The following is a 25,236-nucleotide window of genomic DNA, read 5'->3' as shown; positions in this document are numbered from 1 at the left end:
TCTCGTCCCATCCTTCAGAACTAAATTGATGCCAGTTATCTTTCATGATTCAAAATAACATTGAGACAACCATTCGAGACCAAAACAAAAAAGCTTCCTCCCTAAAATTTTTGTACCACCTAAAGCCAAAACGGCACACAATTGGCATATACAAAATTAAATAATCTCCTAAACAGAGCACAGACACACTGAATAAATTGTAATCAGAATGTACCACAGTTATATTCCAAAATTTGCCATTGCTATGAAGAGAAATGTTAACAACTTGCTCTTTCAAATACTTTCTCCAACACACTTTCATGTGATTAATTAATTTATAAAATGTCAAATTAAGTTTTAAGAGCCATCAATTTACGAAACAAATGCTTTGTTATTTTAAAAAATTTAATAATCACATGATCAGTATGTTAAAAAAGGGGGCATGTTGCTAGCATTTCACTTGCTATGAATAGACCATTCTCAAGAAAGAGCTCTTTTTGTTTACATTTTTTCTGATTCAACAATAGCAACAATCAAACAGGGAAACTAGTTCCAACAATGACCTGAAATCTAATTGACATACTAAGGGCAAGTTTTAAAGGCAACAAGGTGTTAACAAAAAAATTATTCATTCATTCATCACTGTACAAGCACGAGTCTACCACCCATACCTCTATCACCATCCCCATCTTCACGATTCTCTTCTTCGTCGCCCTTTGGCACCGTCACAATGAGTTCCCCGTCCACAAACACCGCACTTGCCAGCTCCGGCCGCGTTGATTCCGGCAACCGAAACCTCCACATATCAAGTTCAAGTTGATCAAGCGATAACTCCACCGATTCACCATCCCTTACCACGATCTTCGTCACGCCGGGGTGGATTTCCACCGTGTAAGCCCTAACGTTACCGATTCCGTCGGTTTCCGCCACGAAGCGGAAGCAATCAGGAGCTTCCTCCACCGCCACGTCAGCATCGGAGCGGAAAGGGAGTTCCAGGACCCGGCTAAAGACATGTGGGAGTCGCCGGAGCTTTTTGCCGGCGACCCCCAGCAAGGCTTGCGCCTCTGACATAGGGTTTCCGCCGTCGACGCCGAACTGAATAGTAATGTTGCGCTTTCTGGGAACAGGGTGAACCTTCATGATGTCGCCGTGGAACGCTGCAGAGGATTGCACCACCAAGATTAACAGCGTGATGATCAAAGCAAACTTTCCAATCGAAGAAAGAATCATAAAGGAACGGTTTTTCTGCTTCTTTTCTCTTCCCCCTTTCTATTTTGGGCGAAGAAATGGAACCCTAACCCTAATTTTCAATAGCCTCCCACAACGATCGAGTTTTCCGGTTGGAAAAAGTTTTTTTTTTAATATATATAATTTTCCCTTTCTTGAGAAAAAATGGGGAGGTTGGGAAGATATAATTGAAGAAGGAAAGAAGCGAAATAACTGCACAGATAAAGAAGAAGATGATTCGGATATGATGTTACTATGATGCCCTTATACTTCTTCCAATTTACTAATTTTTGTCTCACCTCAATTATTAATAAATAATAATATGCCCAAAAATAAAACTGATATATAAAAGATACTATGGGAATATATATTCGGCATTAGGTTTTGGAGAGAAAAAAAGATAAAGATAAAGATAAATATTTTTTTAATTAAAATATATTTCTATAATATTTATAAATTAATAAAAAAATTAATATATTCATATAATCATTTTATTTTAAAATATATTAAAATAAAAACATTCATTAAAAAAATAATTGATCCTTCCTTTTTTAAATTTAAATCTCAAATATATCTTATAACTCCCTAGCAAAAGAAAAATGGAAGCTATTCAAACGAAACAGAAAATTTCAAAGTATTGAATAATTAGAAAAAGGATTTATAATATATTTATTATTAGAGCATAATTATAAGTAATTTTATTTACGTCAGTCTTTAAAGTTAATTTTAAATACTTAAAATACAAAAGTTTTTAAGAAAAATTTAATTGAAATATTATTTATAGAATGAAAAATTATTATTATTGTATTTTTTAAATGCTTCTCTAGCATATTTTAACAAATTTATCTATTCATTATTTTCTAAACCAAATTGGTAACGATGGTCAAGATTCAAAATTTTTATTAAAAAGAAAAAAAATGTTACACAAAAAATATAAAAATATATTAAATGCTTTCTTTCTTAATAAAAAATTATATATCACTTTGCATGTTTAAAATAAATGCTAATGTTATTATTTTTCAAATATATATTATTATTTGAATGAAAAAATATGCAATTTGAGTGACACAAGCTTTACTATAAATGATTAAAATATCTTATATATTAATAAAAAGAAAGAACAAATAAATGAACCATTGTGGATAACAACTTTCAGGAAAAGATTAACAAAACCTTCGACATATATTTAAAGGTACACAATAAATATTAAATGTTTTTTGATCAAAATTGATTATATTTAACATTATCAGTGCATTAAATTTTGTAATATTTTTATGATATCTTAGAAAAAAATATTATACATAAACTTTTATCAAACATTCTTTAAAACACACAATAAAAAAAAAAGATAGTGATGATTTACCCTGATAGCTAATAAAAATTATATTTTCTTGGAAAAGAAAAAACGATTTAATGTTAAAAGATTCAAGATTTGTTAATTTAAATAAATAGTAAATAAACCCTTATTTTTCTATCCTATATTCTATATTTTTGAAGGAACTGAATTGAATGAAAAAGCATATGGGTATATGATTCTTTCTTTGATGATGAGTTTTTCTTGGATAGGAAAGGGTTCATGTGATCATGAAAGATTTGTTCCACAATGACAGAGCTGAGTTGACGAGGATACCAAAAAGCGCAACATTACTATTCAATTAGACAGGAACGAGCAGAGCCTATGTTAGAGGCGCACGCATGGCTGGCAATCGCTGCAGGATGTGGTGGCTCCACCATGTCTTTAGCCGCATGTTGGAACACTCTCCATCTCCTCCTTTCTTCTTCATGCAAACCCTCACTCTTATCTTATTTAGAGCACCTTCACGTCTTATTTATAATCGTATTAGATAGAACTGTCTTATCTTAATCATCAACTGTATTTGGATTGTTATGCTGTAGATACGACGGTGCAAAGATTTATCAACCGACTCCCCATAACCGACTACTGATTTCAACATTTTGAATTAGAAATGTAGGTTGTGATCTTCGACCCTGCATGTTTGATTTTTAAGTTTGAAAATTCAAACACATTACAAGTTCCTAAAATTTTCTGTGGTATCATCAAAAAGACATAGGGATTCTGAAACGTCAAAATTGAAATGGGACAAGACATCCCCGCCTTTAAATTTTGATTACGCACAAGAATGACAAAATGTAAAACATCTGATCCAAGATTGCTTGCCCCATCAATTATATTCGTAATTCTTATATCAAAATTCTATTAAACTTTCACCCACTGTCGCATCATATTATTATTATTTTATCTCTCCTTCCTCCGAAATGTATAATTATCTTTAAAAAAATAATTATTACAGTGATTATAAACTTAAAAAATATTTTATACACAATTATAATCATCTAAATATTTTAAAAATAATTTTTTTTATATTTTTTTAATATAAATTACTAATCATTATTGTATAATATTAACAGTTATCATCATTTCATGAAAAAAAGATATAAAATATTTCATAAATCTTTAAGATATTATAGAAACAAATTTTTTTTTTCTAAAAACACATTTTTTAAAATAAAGCCGTAACACTTGGCAAGAATTTTTTTTCTACATTTTAAAATTGTTAGATAAAATCAGAAACAAGGTGTTAAATTAAAAATTGAAGTACTATGAAGGCACTGAAAATTTCCTCCCTCCAAGGGTATGAAAAAAAATCTCAATTTTCTTAGTCAAAATACAAAACTTTTCGAATTTTACAAAATGACTAAAGCTAATATTTGCCATAAAAAAATCTTTAGTCAAAGCTGTAATTGAGTTCCTGCAAATAGATAATAACACGCTTGTGTGTCGGTTTACCTACCCATTAATTAATTATATTAAAACTCGTAGAGAATAAGTTACTTCCAAATTTTGTTCAGCATATAAGCCATAGAAGAACTTACCACGCCATTCTCATTTATTATCTCCCCGGCCCCATTTTTATATTTTAGGAAAAAGTATTCAAATCATTACAAAGCAGCGAAATGCTATTCTGTACCATAAGAATCAACTCACTGACTCAGGATTTCCACTTTTGTAAAGCAATTTGCAACCGTGAATGATTCAGTCTCCACTCTGCACAATAACCTTCTTAATTTACTCGGTGCTCTAGCAGTAATTGCATGTATACTCTAAGCATTTAAGAACCAAACCCTCATCCACATCTGAGATAATAATATTCAGGCCTTGGTGATTTCTTATAGCATCCTTCCAAAGCTAGTTAATGCCATCATTGGCAGTGTCTATATGAAATTTCAGTCAACAAGAAGTGGGAGCATTCCAACATATAGGCGAAGCAGAGTTTCTAAGGAGTATTTTGACTTGTTTGAGTGACAGAGTTTGACTTGAATGAATAATCCTTGTAGATTTTGTCATTTCGGATAGCCCAACATGGAATACAGAAAAGTTGCACGTTACTATGATTTGGGCGATTCTAAGTGAGAACAAAGCCATTTGATAAAAACAACTCTTTCACTAATACGCAAACAAAGTAGGATGCAAATCACACTAAGTTGGACTATATAAGTGCATTGCGAGGACCCTATCTTAATCTTAATCCCCTAAAAAGGAAGAAGAGGAGTAAGAATTACCATTGATTCATTGAATATGGTTAATAAAACTATTCATAGGAAGCCCATATTCGTTAGAGATCACTCTTTATATAATATTTTTTTATTTAAAGTTTAATCAGTAATACATTATTTAACATATTCGTTATAATATATTTTTTATTGACTAAAATATATTAAAAATTACCATTGTAAGAATTATCGTTGTACAGTACATGATTTTAAATTTCTTGCAACGCCTTCACTTAGAATGTTCATTATAGCGTACGTGTGGATGGGTATTCCCAATTTTTAATTTGAGAGACAGACAGAAGCCACTTTTGTGTTAGTTTATAAAGTGGCTATGAGAAGAAAAAAAGGGATATTTTTCCAAACTTGCTAGAAATTCTTGGTCTTCAACAGTTTTCATCAATCAGCCGATCTTGTGATTAAATCTTTCCATTTGCGTGGACGTTTCTCAATCAGTTCTTCAAGTTGGATGATCTGATTCTCGCTTCAAACCTTCCATAATTGTAAGAACATTGTTCTTCTGGGCTCTTTGCGAGTGACCATTTAATTGATGTTATGAAAGAAATCCAAAGGATGTTTGTTTTCAGAAAATACCTTTTTATTTTTTAATTATAAAAACGCTATATTGTTTTATTTTTTTATTTCCAAGTTTTATATGAGAAACAGTGTTTTAAATTTATTTTTTTTACTATTTTGTATAAAAATACAAGATAAAATCAAAAGAAAAAATTGCTTCCTTGAATGTGTTACTAAATTATTAAAACACATGCAACAACGCACCAGATTTGTATTTGTATTAAATTAAAAAAACAAAATTGTTTCAACTATTTAAGTAAGTAAATAAAATATGAAAGAATAAAGCAAGCCAAATAGCTGAATCACATTCAACATAAGATCAATGGAAGGCAACAATAGTTTTCTAATCGAAATGAAATTATGTAGTTACTTTGATGGAACACGAGCTCGCTTTGTGTTCCTGTAGGGTGGCGGGAATGGAACATAGCGATCCAAATAGACATACAAATCTGGTGCATTGGTCTGATTGCAAAAGTTGCGTATGTAACATCAACGTCTCAATTAACTCAACTTTTGACGTCAATCGCACATTGTCGTCACTGTCAGCATTCTTGCCTCAGTTCATTGCATGGCAGATAGCTTCATTGCTTGGCTGGACTTGTCACACTGAAATCTAGGTAAAGGCGCCAGACTCGCTCCAGGGGCCACAATGCCATGTTCAGTAGCAACAAGATTAGACGAACCATCCTCCTTGCAAGAAAGTGAAGGAACATCAATCATCTACATACTTTTTTTCTTTAATGCAATTCATTTATATATGTTTTTCTTATATAGCATAATTGGATGCAGCAAAAAAAATTACAACTACTTATATTAAAATAGATATATTTCTTTAGATATTTAAATACGATAAAAAATTACAGGATGATACTTATCATTGTTTTTTAAAATGAGTTATACTACTTATACGCTAGACCTCTTAATCATAGAAAGTTCAATATCATCTCATACATCAATATTGCAGAAGTTTAAGTTGTTGCGTAAATGCAATTTTTTTTCACATTGATATCTAACTGAGTTACAAGAATATCAATACGAAGTTAAATAATCTAGGACACTCTAGTCAATCAATAAATCTATGTTTTAGTATATATATATATATATATATATATATATATATATATATATATATATATAAATTAAAATGTTATTTTGTCCTGTCATTTTACTCTAATTCTTGCATTCATGATATACAATACTTGTACACTAATATATTCGGAGCCATTTGTTTGCACTAGTTATTGCAACATCCTATTCATGATATACATGCACAGGAGTGTGTTTGAATATATAATTTATTTAAGTGTTAATTTTAATAATTTTCAACAACAATGTCTTGTACTGTAAATTTAACTAAAATTTATCAAAATAAACTAAAAACAACTTATTTTAATAAATTATACTAAAAATATTATTTTTAAAAAAGTTAAAAATTACTTATAAAAATCATAAAATTATTTTTATGTTATTTATAAATTTTAAACACACACTGACAAACATATAACAATCACCTCAGTTTCATTTTGCCTTCTATTACGCTAAGCGAGAATAATTCTTTCCTAATTTCTAATAACTCTTCATAATCAGCCCTCTCAAGTGTATCTTTACAATATTTCCTTGATCTTACATGCAATGAGTGTCACTAAGTTAAACAAGCAACTTTTTTTTTCACACAGAATTGGTACTACTTCTGTTCAGACAGAAAAGATAACCTGAATTGTGTTCCTGATATCTAACAACTGACAGAAAGCATTTTTTTAACTTTTATGCCTATTTATGAATATCAGAGAGGGATACCAACAACTAACAAGAACATGTAGCACAAACAACAAAAATTCATTAAATATCAGCAAATGAGACGAGGGGACCAACACATTTGCTAACTCTTTAACATACTCTTCCCTAGTATAAGAATGCGATATTTTCAAGAATCAATCGATGTACCGCCTCTCCACAGTTCAAAGTATCCATAAAGATACAACAATTAAAAGTGAAAGGGAGATGGATGATTTATATTACTTGCTGAAAGGTAGATTCAAAATACTTTACTGAAAGTTATATTACTGAACTTGCTGCCATGACGAAATTGCCACAATCCGCATAAATGGTCACAAAGAAACTTTTTATGTATATTTTAAAGAAGCAAATTTCAACCAACCCTGCAGTCACGAATAATGATTATCTACCGTAAGCTGAAAAATATTTCGTTTTGGTATTTTTTGAAGTTAGAATAACTGGGATTCACATCCTTGGAAGCCGTCCAATTCTTATACACTATCAGTTCCATCCAAAGTGACACAACAGTAGTAGATACGTACTACAAAATGTTAAAACACAGCACGCAGTGGTTGGATTTTGTTGGGGTATCAACGCAATGCGGAAGACTGGATCGAATTTAATTGGAAATAAAGAGAAGTAAGAGAATGATGGAGGCAGGATTTTAACGTGGGAAAAATTTTAAATCGGAGAAAAAACCCACGGACAACGACGAGCAAAATAATTCCACTATATAAAAGGGAGAGTACAAGAAGTCCTTTAAAATTATGAGGACAGAGTAATAAATCACTCTATTTTTCTCTCAATAAATACTCTCTCAAGTAGAATAAGAGCTACAAAAATAATACTCTCAATTTCTCTCCGATCCGTAAGTTGATATACAAAAGATCGTAATTTTTGGTATATCTATCATTCATTCCTACACTGGGTATTTATAGGCAAAATTTTGTAAAGTTTTTCAACAATTACTGTAGCAATTCGGTGCCTACCAAATGAAAAAATCAGTGCTTACAAAGATTAAAAAAAAACAAAGTCGGTGCCTGCAAACGTTGACAAACTGAGCCACCTACTAACAATCTCCACCTTGGATCAGTTTTGATAAATTGTTCGACGTCGTTTAAACCCCGAAGGGCATTCAAGTGCTGTAGAGACCAACCAAGTCCAAGCAATGTTGGAACTTAGCCTTTGGAAGAGGTTTAATAAGCATTTCAGCTGGATTCTCAGATGTATGAATCTTCTGAACCACGATTTCACCTTTAGCAACAATTTCTCGGATAAAATGATGTCTCACATCAATATGTTTTGTCCTGTCATGGTAGCGGTTATTCTTGGTCAAGTAAATAGCGGGACTATCACAAAACACAGTAAGAACATCCTGTGTAAGACCAAGTTCATTAATCAGACCTTTAAGCCAAAGAGCCTCTTTCACACCCTCTGTTGCTGCAACATATTCAGCTTCAGTCGTAGATAATGATGGAAGAGACTGAAGCTGAGCTTTCCAACTAATAGCACAATTACAGAAAGTAAATATATAACTAGAAAGAGATCTTCTTTTGTCAAGATCGCCACCATTATTCGAATCAACAAAACTTGTAACTTCAGTTGTTGCATGATTTCTATCAAATACCAAGCCAATATCAGAAGTACCTTTGAGATACTGAAAAATCCATTTTACAGCACTCCAATGATCCTTTCCAGGATTATGCATATACCGACTCACCATGCTAACGACATATGCTAAATCAGGTCTAGTGCATACCATAGCATACATAAGACTGCCAACAGCACTAGCATAAGGAACGCGTGACATACGCTCCATGTCTTCCTCTGTCTTAGGACAAAGGTCAGATGATAACTTGAAATGTGCAGCAAGTGGAGTAGAAACAAATTTGCAATTAGACATATTAAACCTGTCAAACACTTTCTCAATGTATTTTTGTTGAGATAGGAACAATTTACCAGCTTGACGATCCTTGCAAATCTCCATACCAAGAATCTTCTTAGCTGCACCCAATTTTTTCATCTCAAACTCATTATTGAGTTGAGTTTTCAATTTCCTGATTAGAGACTTGTCACGTGATGCAATCAACATATAGTAACAAGTATATGTAAGATTCATCAGGAAGTTTTTGAAAATAAATACAGTTGTCATATTGACTTCTGCAATAACCTTGCCCAATCATAAAGGAATCAAACCTTTTGTACCATTGTCTCGGAGCTTGTTTGAATCCATATAAAGATTTCTTCAATCGGCAGACAAGATGCTTCATTCCAGGAACAATAAATCCCTCAGGTTGTCCCATATAAATTTCCTCTTCTAGCTCTCCATGCAGAAAAGTTGTCTTAACATCAAGTTGCTCCAATTTCAAGTCAAATAAACCAACAAAAGCAAGCAAAACACGTATGGAGGTATGATGAACAATAGGTGAGAAAATCTTATTAAAGTCAATACCTTCCTTTTGACTGAAGCCTTTAACAACCAATCGTGTCTTGCATTTAGGATCTTCAACCCCGGGAATGTCGTCTTTCTTCTTATAGACCCATTTGCATTTCAAAGGCCGTTTGCCTTTGGGAAGCGCTCTATTAAACTCCAAGTATCATTCTTATGAAGACTTTCAATTTCTTCATTTATAGCCACTAGCCATTTTGAAGAATCAGCACAAGAAACAACGTCAATATAGCTGGTTGGTTCAATGTCATCATTTATTTCTTGTGCAACAGATAATGCATATGCAATTAAATTATCATCACAAGCATAATTTGCATATCTAGCTAGCTTAGTAATCATCCTTCTTGGTCTGTCTCGGGCAATGGAATGCTCCTCTTTCTGTGGCTGAATTTGAGAAGTGGTAATCTCATCAAAATCATCATCACCATGAATATCAATGTTAGACTCATTGATAGAAGAAGATGGAACATCAACATTAGGAGTTGCAGATTTCAACTCCAACTCCACCTTCTCGCTAGTACCCTGTAGATTATTAGTACTAGTAGAAGAAATAACAGAAGATTGTTTTCCAAAAGATAATAAAGCATCCTTGTTAAAAGTCATATCTCTACTGAGAATTAATTTTTGTGACTTAGGATTCCATAAACGATATCCTTTAGATTCAGATGCATAACCAAGAAATATGCACTTGACAGCTCTTGGAGCTAATTTGCCATCATTAACATGTGCATAAGCAGGACATCCAAAGATTCTCAAATTGGAATAATTAACAGGATTACCTGACCAAATTTCTTTTGGAATTTTGAAATTAAGTGACGAGTGTGGAGAATGATTAACCAAGTAACAAGCAGTTGATACTGCTTCGGCCCAAAATTCACGTCGATGCCATAACCCATAATTTGAGAGCATACAACGAGCTCTCTCAAGTAGAGTCCTGTTCATTCGTTCTGCAACCCCATTTTGCTGGGGTGTTCTTGGAATGGTTTTATGTCTAGCAATTCCATGATTTGCGCATAACTCGATAAATTCACCGTTACAGAACTCCAATCCGTTATCCGTTTTGAGCTTCTTGACTTTTCTCTCTATCTAGGTTTCAATAAGAGTTTTCCACTTCTTAAAAGTGGGAAAAGTCTCATTTTTATACCTGAGAAAATAAACCCAAACTTTGCGAGAAAAATCATCAATAATAGTCATCATATAACTGCGTCCTCCATAAGAGGGAACTTTAGAAGGCCCCCAAAGGTTAGAATGAATATAATCAAGAATACCCTTTGTACGATGAGTTGCAGTAGAGAAACTTACTTTTTTTTGTTTCTCAAAGACACAATGTTCACAAAACTCCAACTTACCGATACCTTAATTACCAAGAAGACCTTGCTTGCTCAAAAGATGCATGCCTTTTTCACTCATATGGCCCAGGTGCATGTGCCATAATTTGGTGACATCATTATCAAGCATAGAAGAAGATACAGCTGCTGAACCTGTCACAACAGAACCTTGCAAGAAATATAAAGTACCAACTCGGTTACTTTCAACAAAATAAGGGCACCTTTTGATACCTTTAGGACTCTACCTTCAGATGAATACTTGCACCCAAGAGATTTTAGGGTGCCAAGAGAGATGAGATTCCGCTTTAATTTAGGAATAAAGCGAACATTAGTTAGAGTCCTAACAACACCATCATGAGCCTTGATCTGAATAGTACCTATTCCTTCAACTTTGCATTGGGTATCATTAGCCATCAAGACAATACCACCATTAACTGGTTCAAAAGTGGTAAATAGATCCCTATAAGCACACATGTGGTATGTGCATGCAGAGTCAATAAGCCACTTATTTTTGCTTCTCTTGTCAGAAGAGACAACAGATGCCATAACATCTCCATTAGAATCAGTCTCATTATTAGCAGCTTTAACAGGTTGTTTACCTTTTTCTTTCTTTTGTTTATTTTCTTCTTTTTTCTTTAAGATAAAACAATCAGAAATATTATGCCCATATTTTTTGCAATAACGAGAGGTAGTGTTGGATTTTCGTCCCCTAGATTTGGATCTACTCTTTTTGTGACTAGCATTCCCTTTGACTTGAGTTCTACCTCTAACACTTAGACCCTCACCCTTGTCCTCAGAATGAATTTCAAGATCAAATTTTTCTTTGGACAATAAATTAGATTTAACATCTTCAAAGGATAAGGTGTCATTATTACCATACAACATAATTTCTTTGAAGTGTTTGTAGGTACAAGGTAAAGAGACAACCAACAAAACAATTTTATCTTCATCATCGATTTTAATATCGATATTTTGCAGATCCAACAAGTGGTATCAGAGCTGTTATTTAATTGAAAATATTAAAATGTCTACCGTTACAAATTTTGACATTGAGAAGTTTAATGGCAAGATTAGTTTTTCTATTTGGAAAGTCCAAATGAGAGCCATTCTCACTCAGAACAGATTAAAGAAAGCTTTAGATGGAAAGTCGATAAAATTGGCTTCCATGACCGATGAGCAATGGGACGAGTTGGATGAAAAGGCGCTTTCAGCAATCCAACTTTGCTTGTCCAAGGAGGTTTTACGTGAAGTGGTCGACGTAATTACTGCTGCAAAATTGTGGTTAAAGTTGGAAACTTTGTATATGACTAAAAGTCTCGCCAACAAGCTTCGTCTCAAGGAGCGATTATATATGATCCGTATGATAGAAGGTACTCCCATTCAATATCATCTTGATGAATTTAATTCTATTATTATGGATCTGTAAAATATCGATATTAAAATCGATGATGAAGATAAAGTTGTTTTGTTGGTTCGGATAATGGTGGCGATTTTGACAAAAGAAGATCTCTTTCTAGTTATATATTTACTTTCCGTAATTGTGCTATTAGTTGGAAAGCTCAGCTTCAATCTCTTCCATCATTATCTACGACTGAAGCTGAATATGTTGCAGCAACAGAGGGTGTGAAAGAGGCTTTTTGGCTTAAAGGTCTGATCAATGAACTTGGTCTTACACAAGATGTTCTTACTGTGTTTTGTGATAGTCAGAGTGCTATTTACTTGACCAAGAATAACCGCTACCATAACAGGATAAAACATATTGATGTGAGACATCATTTTATCCGAGAAATTGTTGCTAAGGATGAAGTCGTGGTTCAGAAGATTCATACATCTGAGAATCCAGCTGATATGCTTACTAAGCCTCTTCCAAAGGCCAAGTTCCAGCATTGCTTGGACTTGGTTGGCCTCTACAGCACTTGAATGCCCTTCGAGATTTAAACGACGTCGAGCAATTTATCAAAACTGATCCAAGGTGGAGATTGTTAGTAGGTGGCTCAGTTTGTCAACGTTTGCTGGCACCGACTTTGTTTTTTTTTAATCTTTGTAAGCACTGATTTTTTCATTTGGTAGGCACCGAATTGCTACAGTAATTATTGAAAAACTTTACAAAATTTTGCCTATAAATACCCAGTGTAGGAATGAATGACAGACACACCAAAAATTATGATCTTTTGTATATCAACTTACGGATCGGAGAAAAATTGAGAGTATTATTTTTGTAGCTCTTATTCTACTTGAGAGAGTATTTATTGAGAGAAAAATAGAGTGATTTATTACTCTGTCCTCATAATTTTAGAAGACTTCTTGTATTCTCCCTTTTACATAGTGAAATTATTTTGCTCTGTCCGTGAGTTTTTTCTCCAATTTGGAGTTTTTCCCACGTTAAAATCCTGCCTTCATTATTCTCTTACTTCTCTTTATTTCTAATTAAATTCGATCTAGTCTTCCGCATTGTGTTGATACCCCAACAGATCTCATACTAGTGATTAAGAATAAAAAGACAGAAATCTAGAAAAGAAGTAGCTCAGTTTACTCACGAGCTAGATTTACTTCAACACGTAAGAGATACCACGAGCCTGGAACAAGAAATTCAATGTATAAAGTAGTATTGATAGTAAACAAGTACCAGAATCAATGGAAAACTGAAGTCACATACCTGTCCATACAGCATTACAAAAGCACTTGCAGCAAGCGAATAATAAGTAAAGTCCCTGACAAGTGACCACTTTCTAGATTTGCAAGATAGAAGATTATTTTCCTCGAGTTAGTCAAATTTTCCAACGAAAAAAGGACAGATATTTGATGATAATGTGGGTAGCACTCGTTCAAGAACAGTTTCAATGAACTTTCTTGTTCCAAACAGCAGCATTTTAAAGCACCCTTAGGATCTTGCTTTCCAATAACTTTTCAAAGCATTTTGGATACCAACACTACAACTGCAATTGAAAGAGGTGGGGGGAATTAACTCAGTATTTGTCCAAATTATTTTATGTAAAATTATCAACACCAACTGAAACTAAGTCAATAAACAACTAATTTATGCTCTTCGAAGCCAAAATACCGAACGATTATATTAGCCATCATGATAGGGAAAAATAACTCTGATACAGCATGATCAGGGACTTCCATTGATACTAATTTCACAAAAATGAACGCGCTGTAATAAAGAGAAATGATAATCACGGAGGAATCAAAGGGGGAAAAAAGCTGCAGGGGAAGTGGGTAGAATGAAAAAAGATACCATTTTTTGGAGAGGAAAATTTGTTGTTGTTCAATAAACGCCTCACTCTTATCCTTGATTTCCTTGTCAAATAGATGAACACTTCCTTCAGCCATTTGCTACAGTTTCTGGCCGGTGCTCCTGGATTCTTTCGTATTTGTAAGTTGTAACAGAAATTCAAATACTATCGTAAGGCGATAATCTTAGTTCTAAGTCGTGTTTAAGAAGATTTTTTAATGTTTTTGTGAAATTTTAATCCATGAGTTTTAAATTTTTATATTTGGTATAAAATTATTTTAACATGTTTCTTTTTAACAAAACATTCTATGGTTGGGAATGATAATCTAAATTTCTATAAAAGAGGTAAGTTATAGACATATCAATGGAACATCTTTTAAAGATTTTTAGAAATACTTTAATAGTTTAACTTTCATGTGTTAAGTATAAAAAATTTTACTCTGTTAATTATATAAAATAGACTATAGATATAATTTTTTAATTAGATATTAAAAAATAATTATTCTTATTGACATGACAATTTAAAATTAGACAATAGCATAAAAATATTTTATACCATCAATGTAGTTCAAATAAATTCATATTTTAGACATCCTAAATGTAATTAAAATATTTTTTAAAATTATGATATGAAATTAGTTTTAAAAAATCTAAAATAAAAAAAGTGCCAAACATAATCTAAATGATAAATTTATAGTGATAACCATATCACAGCATGCAAAAATATTGAATATTTATTATATGTAATAAATAACATAGATCGATCAGATACTGAACATAAAATACTTTATAATTAGTGATTTAGTTATTTTATTTTTAAATAAATTAATAATTTATTAATTATGTATAACTTAGTTTTGGTATTTGGTATTTTTTCTTCTTCATTATATAACTCTTTATATAAGTATGATAGTAAATAGCGATGAAAAATGTTTTTTTAACATATAAATTGGTTAAGTGTATTTTCGCGTTGTGTTATGAAGTATATTTTTAAATATGTATACACAAAAAAGATAAACAATAAGTGAAAAATATAAATACTCTATATAATATTATATATTATATTAATTTTTTAAACTATACTAACAACACATTTTTAGTTATTAATTAAAATTTATTAAAAAATAAAAAAAATTAGGTTATTATACTCATGATTTTTACTCTTAATTTAATAATTTTTTTATATAATTAGTTTTTAATAAATTTTAGTTAATAATTTTCAGGACATTAACTAAATAGCAAAACAATTGTTTGGAAGATGGAGTAAGATGTTATAAATGTTTGTTGTCTTTCTGTTCAGTACTTTATTGCCTGTGATCGTTTTCTGAGTGGAATGGATTTGGCTCGGCAGTTCTTCAACTGCAATGCCTACAGGGTATGCAAAACTTGCAATGGTGTAACAAGCTAGGTTGTTAAGTGTCCACAGGATTGGAAAGGCGTAAACCCTTAGATTTGTATTTAAAATGTTACTCAGATTAGTATTTGAAATTGTATCAGCCACTTTAACCTCCACTTTTTAAAATTCTCATTTAACTTTGTGAAAAGCTTACTTCTAGAATTAAATGAAGATTTTAAAAAGTCAAAGAATAAATGAAGTTTACTATGACATTGATAAAGCATGTTGAAGTGCAACGATATCTGGTTTTCGTAGAAAAATGCTACAAATTTATGTGGTCTTAGAATTGAAGCAGCTTCCATGCAAAACTTAATTGTGGTGTTAGAAATGGTAAACAGTCTTACACAGTCAACATCGATTCCATTATTTTATTAGCTTCCATAATTCTTGTGGTGTTGGTGAACCGCTTGTGATCTTATCTCACTCATTGGACGTTGACCACATTGTTTCAAAGATAACATGCAAATCTAGGATCACTTGAGTCACAGAACCTTATAAATCAAAAGGATCTTTGAAATAGTGCTCACAAATTTTCTGGTTGTGCCTTTAATGCGGAAAAAATAAATTTTTTAAGACTTGGGCTAGAGTTAACTTCGATAGATCAAGAATGTCAGTCACAGAATCTGAGTATATAGAGGGAAACAAAATAAAAGTTGGAAGAGGTTTAGAATCCATTGTTGACAAGGAGAATGATTTAAACTTTAAAGATACCAAAGAGATGGTTGATGGATTTTGGAGATGGAAACTCGACCACTGGACTTACATAATCTTCTTATGAAGATGAAGTTATAATATTCAAATGCTAACAGCATAGCATTACTGGACAAATTCAAATAGTCAAATAATATACAAACGAATATCCAAAATCAAAACATAAATCCAACTAGAGAACCTTAACAGAAGAAAATGAAGCTCCTCACAAGGAATGAGGACGGGATTTGTGCTTTATGAGAATGAGTTAAACTCCAAATCTACCACTCACTTCAAGTTGGGGTTTTAAACCCACTGCTTGCCGTGAATCCCATGCAGTGACTATCTTCAAACGCAGCAAACACCCAGAAATCTTTCTTCACCCTGCCAATAATTCTTGTAATCCAATATTTGAAGAACTCCAACAATGCCGAGTACAATCTTGTGTTATAAAAATTAGAGCTACTTTGATATTCAAGAACCCATGTATTGGGGTCTAATTGCACTACTGAAGCACCCCATTTTGGCTGTACCCATGATGTGTTGGCCTTTCGAATCAAATAGCCAACTTGTCCACCATTCCACTTTATAAACAGATAGAAAATGACTTAAGTTAGTCCACAACAAGAAGCAATGACAAATGAAAAAAAGAAGGCATTGCTGAGAATTTACCTGGGTGACTCTTCCTGATAAGATAGAGTATGTTCGGAAAGAGAAACCATTTGTGAGCAGTCCTGCGGTTTGCAGAGGCCATCCCCAGATTGTTACCTCCTCTATAGCTGATTTGTACAATGTGCACCTTGAATTCAATAGCAGGCCATCCTATATACAATTGTAGTTGCAAAAAAAAATAAAAATATAACATTTTCAATCTCATTTTTCTCTAACAAGTAGAAAAACATCACTTTATAAAATTGAGTAGTATAATACCTGGCTGATTTGCCATGAGGTTTCTTCAAAGCTGCAATTTGAAACTTTGCCAACAACACTAGCTAACTCTTTCTGCAATAACCTCAACTTTGCATTCAAATCATGCACTTGGCTACATTTCTCAGCAACCCTTTTCACTACCTCCGGTGACAAAGAAGGTTGAAAAACCCCAGAAACAGCCCAGGGGAAAACAAGGTCTACAGATAAAAGTAATCCCAAACCCAATATCAATCTCAAGAGCTTGATACCATAGAAAGACGATTCTTGTCCCTTTTGGATTTTCATTTTCTGACAGGAATCTGATCTAGCAGTGGATTTGATTATAGGAGTGGGCGGTGATAGGTGAAAATCACTGGATCCGGGTGTGGACAACATGGAAGCATCAAAGGAGATTGGAGTGCATTCAACATTGGGTTTGGGAGCAGAGAGTTTGGTGAGAGAGGTTTTGTGGATGCTATTGGGCATGAGATCAAGGGTGGCATTGATGCTGGCTAAACAAATTTCACAGTTACAATTGGCATTTTTCTTGCAACCCGGGAAGTAGCAGCCGTTGTCACGATTATCTTCTTCCAATGAATTGGATCTTGATTTTGATTGCAGAATGACGGTTCTCATTGCTTCTTCCTTCTCTCGAGATTCCTTTTTTTTTTTTCTTGCTGCGGTCGCTGTTGCAAATTTTGTTTGTTTCAAGCTCACAGCTTTGAATTTGAATCCAACGGTCATATTATCTACAAGGACTCGTTTTTTTTAAGGAAATCTTTTTGTTCCTTTGAATGTTTTATGCTCCTTTTCCTGTTATAATTTAAATATACGAAAGCATAATAAAAGAAAATATCCAGTACAGGTATTTAAAATTTTAAATAAATTATAATAAAAATAAATTTAATAAGACATGCTGAACATTTTATTATTAATAAAAATATTTTATTATATTAAACAAAATATTATTAAAAAAATATATCTTCAATTTGATCTAGTGGTCAGATTTAAAATACAAATCAAATTATAATTCAGTAATAGCACTTCAAAGAATAAGATAAATGCTCAATGTAGGAAAAGGTGTGTTATAATAAAAATAAAAAAATAGTCCAACAAATACTCTTGTTTAAATTTAGAACTTAGATTTATAATACAAAGCGGATAAAAGTAGAACTAATAAAAATAATTTAATGATAAAATTAAAATAAAAAATAGTCACAAAATAACCTAAATTTATATGACAAGTTATCTTAAACTGTTCTAAATAAATCTTGAAAATTGCCATACTATCCTTAAACTATCAAGGGTATTTTTTAATTACAGAAGGAAAGGAAAACCTTTGGCAAGAAGATTTATTAAAAACTCTTCGACTATATAAACAAAAGTCAAACTTGGGCATTTCCATTTTCAAATCACGAAGTTCAATCCCAAAATAAGTTAACTCGGATAAGCAGAAACTAGGTGAAAATAATATATATATATATATATATATATATATATTTTATAAATATAATTTCATAAGATTTTAGCCTATCATAAAATAATTATTGATTGTAGTATTTAGTAATTAAACTTTTAAATAATTATTGTCGTCGTTAACGATATTGTTAAACCTATCATAACCCAACTCATATCTTTCATGAAAGTTATGGCCCTCAAATTTTTCTAATTTCTGTGGTGACCCAACATAAAATAAAAATAAAACTCGCATTATAAAATATATGCTAAATGAGACATCATTAGTAATAAATGACTTATACACATCATATAATAATAAATATAGATCTACATATATTAAATAACATCTTCAATCCAGTGAGCTTAAATTCAGCATCACATTTAGCCCACTTCATGAACGAATTAACTTCAATTTGTTTACTGTTACCAAAATTAACTCAAGTTTAAATTCGCTTAAACTTTGGGAGTAACAGATTAGTCGCAAGAAAGTACCTAATGTGTTTATATTCCACCATAAATGCCCAACTTCGAAGTCCGAAATTTAAAAAAGAGTTTACCATACCAAATCTGCTGCCAAAATATTCTTGAAGATTCTAGTTAATTACAGATTAAAAACAAAACGTTAAAATGATGATGATGGGATCCCCAATGAATAAAATGAAGATGATAATTGACCTTTTAACTAGGGCACTTGAAAAAGAAGCAAGCATTATCAGCGTTTTTGGTGGCTTATTTTCCAACGAATTAATTTGGCCATGGTTCTTGAAAGATCAATTGTGTTACATACAACAGGTGTGTGATTGGAACATCCAAAGATTTCCTTTGCGGGAGGTATCCTTGAAAACATTACTTTTGTTGTAGGATATCTCAGACAAGATGGACAAAAATATAATTAATTAGTTAGTAGCATGTGAAATGCACATGTATTTCAATTTAAAATAAAATATATATTTTTAATAAAAAAATAATTTTTAATAATATTTATGCATATAAATATACATGTATATATAATAAAATTATTTACTGTAAAATTAAAAAAATATATATGTAACTAGTTGTGAATCAAATGAAATTTTTTTTATTTATAATATAGAGTTTGATAATTACAGTTATAATTTATTTTAAAAATAATTACAATGAGTTGGAGCTTGGAAGGGGAAGAGATATCAAATGTTAAAAACCATTTCATTTCATTTCATGACTAATCATAGATGTGATCTATTTTTTTTTTTACATTTTATTATTCGGATAAAGGTAATCAATTCTCTTCGAGGCATGTGATTGGCAATTTTTTAGAAATAATTACTTATTTTGAAAAAAGTGAACACATACTAAAATTCAATACTTATTTCCTGTGGCTTAATTCTATGTGGTTGGTGTATAACTAAAATTTAATCATATGAATGTATGTCTACCCACGTAATATATACTCTATCTTTCATGGAGTTACTTGGTTTTAGAGAGACATTCACCTCTAATGTTTGATACATATTCAGCATAATTATTTTTTATAATCCCCCAAAAATGCAAAACCAATATGCTTGTTTATCTTCATTTAAAGTTAGCAAAATTATATTAAGCGAAAAAGTTTATTTTCTTATTTTGTATACTTGCTTTAGAAAAGTGACTTTCCATAATTAAGGTTGGCTTTTTTTTTTTTTTTAATATCCCATTTTTTCATTCACTTTTAAACGACTTTTTTTGGTTGTTTGGATAAAAAGACTATGTTAAATTATTGATACTTATTTTTTACCCATTATTTGATAGGTTAAAAAAGGTGATAAACTTATATTGTCCTGTTCATTAGTTTAACTTTTATATAGGGAAAAAAATTAGAAAACGTACAAGCGAGGACAAAAAATAAATAAACTTTAATATTACATACTTATACTAATTTATAAATTACAAGAGTGTAGATTTTTCATTTATTCTTACGGGAGTAAGGTTAAAAGATAGTACAAAATAGCAACCTTTTCTTTTATAATTCACTTTCATCCTTATAACTTGTAATCACTACCCCTTAGTCTCTCTACTATTATAATTATTGCTACTGTTGAATCAGCACTGTCGATTTATCTTTGCCATTTATCTGTTGGACGTAAAAACTTATAACATTCATATCTCTTTTCACACAATTATTCTATTTATTATAATAATAAAACACCTAGTTCAGACCCATTGTTTATGTTTCTTTTGTTCTGTCCCTTTTACAGTGTAAGGAGGCATCCAAATCCCTTGGAAATTATTAATTCTGTTGACAATTGACAATTCATTCACAATAGGGAAATTTGAAGCACTTTTTTGAAATTGTTAGCGTGTATGAATTGAAGGGAAAGTTCACTTGTGAATACTTTCATCAATGCTGGGCTATAACAATGAAAGTACGAAGCTGCGGTGGAATATGCTCACTTTTCCAAGAGATTGCGCAATGAATTAATTCCAAAGCTTTCTCAATGGTGAGGCAATCGTTGCTCTGCCTTCTCAAACATTATGCTTTGTCCTCCGCAATTGGGACATTGCAAATTCATAGACAACGATCTGTCCCTTTTTTAGCCTTCTTTCCTTATCAAATTCATTAATAGCACATTGTATGTTTATCACTAAATTCGTCAAGATGAAAACTCCATTTATACATTTCTATACAAAGCTGACCATATATGCTTCTATTTCACACTTTCTTTCCTCCTCCATGAGAAAAAGTGATGAATAAAAGAGTAATAAAGTTGAAAAAAGTATCACTTAAATAAGAATGAGAAGGACAGAATTTTAAATATATATCTATATTTGCTTTATTTGAACGCTAGAATAGTGAGTAAAAATATGAAATAACAAAAATTGTCATTCTTGATTAATGATTGCATAAAATAATTTTCAAAGAAAATAATGACATGGATAATAAATAAAGTGCAGAGATGTCCATGCTAAAAAGAGTTTCCACTAGGGGTAGCACTCTTTTGCCATTAGCACAATGTCTGGATTTCCTCAAAAGAACGGCTATATGAGGATTTGTGGTTGACATCATAACTCTTATTCCTTACGGAATAATGGAAAATCAATCATTTCTTTGTTGCATGAAAGATTGAAGAATCGTATTCCAAAGGCTGTGCGCTAGTGACGGCCAAGATTAATTCAACTTGGCACTAAACAAATGGCAACAGATTAATGACAATTTCATAATTCAAACAAACCTAGGTTGATTGTAATCAAGTATATATTATAATGAGCATAATCCATACACCATCCTTAGCCACAACCAAATTAGTGTCTTAGCCACTCGATGTTTCTTCATTTAATGGAACTTTGTAGCTTGTGTATGCCTCAACCACATAACAAAGTTGAAGAAAAGAAAAGATTAAAACTATCATCATAATAACTGCCAATATGTGATCAAGTCATTGTCCATAATGGAGAAAATTCTCCTACTCTCAACTTTTTGAGTTATGTTTTTTTCAATTTACAAAATAAACTATTCTTACGTCCATGAAAAAATAATGACAAAATTCATATTTTATATTTGGAAATTTAGTTGAATGTAGATGTTGCTTTATGAATAGATTATCTGTTTCTCATATAGGTTTGCGGAAGTTGTTTCTGGGATTTTATAAACCGTATAGCTTATAACTTTTTAAATATTTTCTTTGTATAATTTATCAAAATACAATATTTAATTTATTAAAATAAATTTCACAATTATATTTATACCATGAGTATTCACGTAATAGAAGTTATTAAATAAATTATGCGCCTCTTAATCAAGTATGAGAAATATATAGGTGTTAAAGTCACTTGCCTTGCAAAGTACGGTAGCTTCTTGTCTATCTTCTTGAAAGGAAAATGTGTGCAGAGTATACACGGAAATGTTAAAGTTTAAAGAAACATTCATTTATTTTATTTCTTTTTTTAATAATTACAGAAAAATATTGTTGAGGTTTAGTTTACTTTTATTTTTGGTTTCTCATGATGTCTTGAATATGAATCTTTTTTCAAATTATTCATGTTACTTAAAGATAAGGAACGATTATATCATTTGTAACAAGGTTCTTATAAGAGATCCAGAGACACATGTACATAGGAACCTAAAGACAAAAATGTTATGCAACTCTTTTTCAGTTGCATTGATAAGCGTTCCAAAAACTACCAAATTTATGCTTTATATATGCTCCATTTAGCTCAACTTTTAATTAGTCAAAAGTTTAAAACAATTTCTAAATATCAGAGTTCATAAAAAAGAAAAAAGAAAAACACATCAGAAATACAAAAACTAAATTGAGCGGAAGATACCAGACTTGAGAAAATTCCAATCTTTTCAATTTATCATAACAACCAAGTCCTAAAAGTACTTGTGTTAATTAAATAAAGAAGTTTGTAGTACCAAAAACACCATTCTAATATACCAAAGGAAAGGAACTACTCAGAAGCATTAAAACTTTGTTATGTCCATTTTAAGCACAAATGAATCAAATTTCAAAAAGTTTAGGACCAGAATGGTTCTGTTGATCTGCTTCATGGACAATAAAGTTAGGATCATCGTTTTTCTTTCTTGAAAATCAGGTCTCTATTTTGCCAAGAAAGTAAACAAGGAGATAACAAAGATAATTAGGATACCAAACTAGAGATCAGTTGGGAAAAAGAAAGAAAGAAGCAAAAAAAAAAAAAAAAAGAAAAGACCCTTCATCTGAAATAACACTTCCTATACATGACAAGAAGGGGAAAAAAACTTAACAAAAAAAGGCTGAAACTAAAAACTTTTATTCCAACCAAAGCAGAGTGTCCCCTGCCTCTGCCGTGCTACACCCTGCACCCTCTCCTGTTTTCATCACCCTCTCCTGTTTTCATCAATACAAAGGGAAACTCGAAGAATCCCCAACTTGAGAAGTGCTGGTTGACCTTGTGTACTTCTTTGACGAAGCTGGAGAAGATGATAAATCACCAGACCTCCTCCTAAGCATCTGTCTCATACCTTCTGCCACTCTAACTGCAGGGTTGGATTTGAACTTGCGGCAGAATGACATGTGAGCTTTCACAGCTTCATCCATGGCTGATGGCTTTTTCCCTCCACTCACTTCATCTCTCACCGCTTCTGAGCACAACCCACATAACCATTTTCCATCAAACTTAGCCTTCACTTCGTTGATATAGTCTAGGGTGCAGTCCTCTTTCAAGCCACAACACTCACACTTGGCTGACTCAACCTCCATCTCTTTATAACTCTTAACCTCTCTTTTCAGCTTCAAGTAAAGCTTATCTTTTTTTAAGGACGAGAATCTTTCTCCTTAAAACATGCAAAAGGGTGGTTTGGGTTGGTTTTCCTTTGGTTAGATTCGACCACAATGATTGAGATCTTGCTTATTTAGTTGTATGTTGCTGTGTTTTCCCGCTTAGGATTGGTGGTTTTGTTGCTTCAAGAACTAGCAAGTGTTTGTTGTTCAACGAGGGGTTTTATGGTGGTGTTTGAGATGAGAGAGAATGTGAGTTTAAAGAAAGAGGAAATGCCATAATTTCCTCCATGTTCTAAGGGACATGGGCAGTGGAAAATGTGACAAGGGTGGTCGGAGGGACCTTTGCTCTGGCCCTTTCTAGCATTTAATACTTTAATCCTATAGACCCCTAAATCAAACTACCCAAAACGTAAAATAGGTGGGGCAAAGGGGTCCCTTCATAGTTAATAATACGCTCTTTTTTAATCTTTTCTTGCATTTTTTACTAATTTTCTACTCTTTCTTGTCACTTTTGGTTGTTTGTCCCGTTCTCTCAGTGGTTTTATCTAATTAGGTTTTCACTTCTTAATTGTTTTTGTAAGAGATATCTTAAACTTGGACAATGAGTTACAATCCCGCTAAATCATGAGTTTAAATAAATTATTTTATTTTATTTAATGAATTTCTATTATGTGATGATTTATGCCCGAAATTTAATTATAAATTTTTTAGAATAAGATAAGATTATTTATTTAATATGATATTGAAAATTAATATAAATTATAAATTATTTTATAAGATGTTTATGAAATTTTTTTTAAAAAGCTTCCAAAGTCAGCAGCAATTCTACTTTATCAAACTGTGACAGAAGCACAAGTATAATGGTACATAATTACAAGAGCTGCGTAAGCCTCCTCATTCTTTTTAGTTGAACGGCTACTTTTGACACAAGCACAGCTACTCACACACAATGGCACATTACCACCGTTTTGGCACAAAGTGAGCATCTCTCTTTAGTAGAAAAAAAGCAATACAAGTCAGCATTTTTCTTTTTCTTTTTAAATAATATGATATCATCCTACAAAGCTTTTTATTAAGTAGGAGTATTAACAAAATGATATCATAAAAAAAAAACTAGAAGTATTCTGATAATATAGTAAACAGTTTTAATGGTTTTTATTTCTTTAATTAATGTCTTTAAAATATTAGTTAGCATTTACTAAAAGGTCATTCTAATTAATCATATTAAATACTTCTAATTATTTTAAAAAATTAGTATTAAATAATTTTTTGCATTTTTTATTTTTTTTGCCTTTCGTTGCTCAAGGTATTTGCTTCTGTGAAAAGAATTTAATATAAAGAAAACCAAATTTAGGAAAGAAAGCATGCATGTGAATCACCAAAATGAACGCTTATTTTATTCATGTTTTCAAGCTAATGTT

At 31.7% G+C, this 25,236-nt stretch overlaps 3 protein-coding genes across 3 annotated transcripts; all 3 read right to left on the bottom strand.

Annotated features, from left to right (window-relative positions):
• Positions 1-201: 201 nt before the first annotated feature.
• On the bottom strand, positions 202-1,396 carry LOC113873337. Its single transcript, XM_027511416.1, has one exon. It carries the CDS (start codon positions 1,207-1,209, stop codon positions 619-621), a length of 591 nt encoding a protein of 196 aa, XP_027367217.1. The 5' UTR covers positions 1,210-1,396; the 3' UTR covers positions 202-618.
• Positions 1,397-16,522: 15,126 nt separating this feature from the next.
• LOC113871837 lies at positions 16,523-17,882 on the bottom strand. The gene is made up of 3 exons (XM_027508933.1): positions 17,160-17,882; positions 16,902-17,051; positions 16,523-16,813 (listed from the first exon to the last, which is right to left on the bottom strand). The coding sequence occupies exons 1-3, from the start codon at positions 17,880-17,882 to the stop codon at positions 16,523-16,525; spliced, it is 1,164 nt and encodes a 387-aa protein (XP_027364734.1).
• Positions 17,883-20,851: 2,969 nt separating this feature from the next.
• On the bottom strand, positions 20,852-24,083 carry LOC113873242. Its single transcript, XM_027511288.1, has one exon. The coding sequence runs from the start codon at positions 23,792-23,794 to the stop codon at positions 23,432-23,434; it is 363 nt and encodes a 120-aa protein (XP_027367089.1). The 5' UTR covers positions 23,795-24,083; the 3' UTR covers positions 20,852-23,431.
• Between the last annotated feature and the right edge of the window lie 1,153 nt (positions 24,084-25,236).

Source organism: Abrus precatorius, unplaced genomic scaffold (assembly GCF_003935025.1).
Source record: "Abrus precatorius isolate BTA unplaced genomic scaffold, Abrus_2018 Scaffold7, whole genome shotgun sequence".
NCBI lineage: Eukaryota > Viridiplantae > Streptophyta > Magnoliopsida > Fabales > Fabaceae > Abrus > Abrus precatorius.
This window is presented reverse-complemented; position numbering and strand designations above follow the sequence as displayed.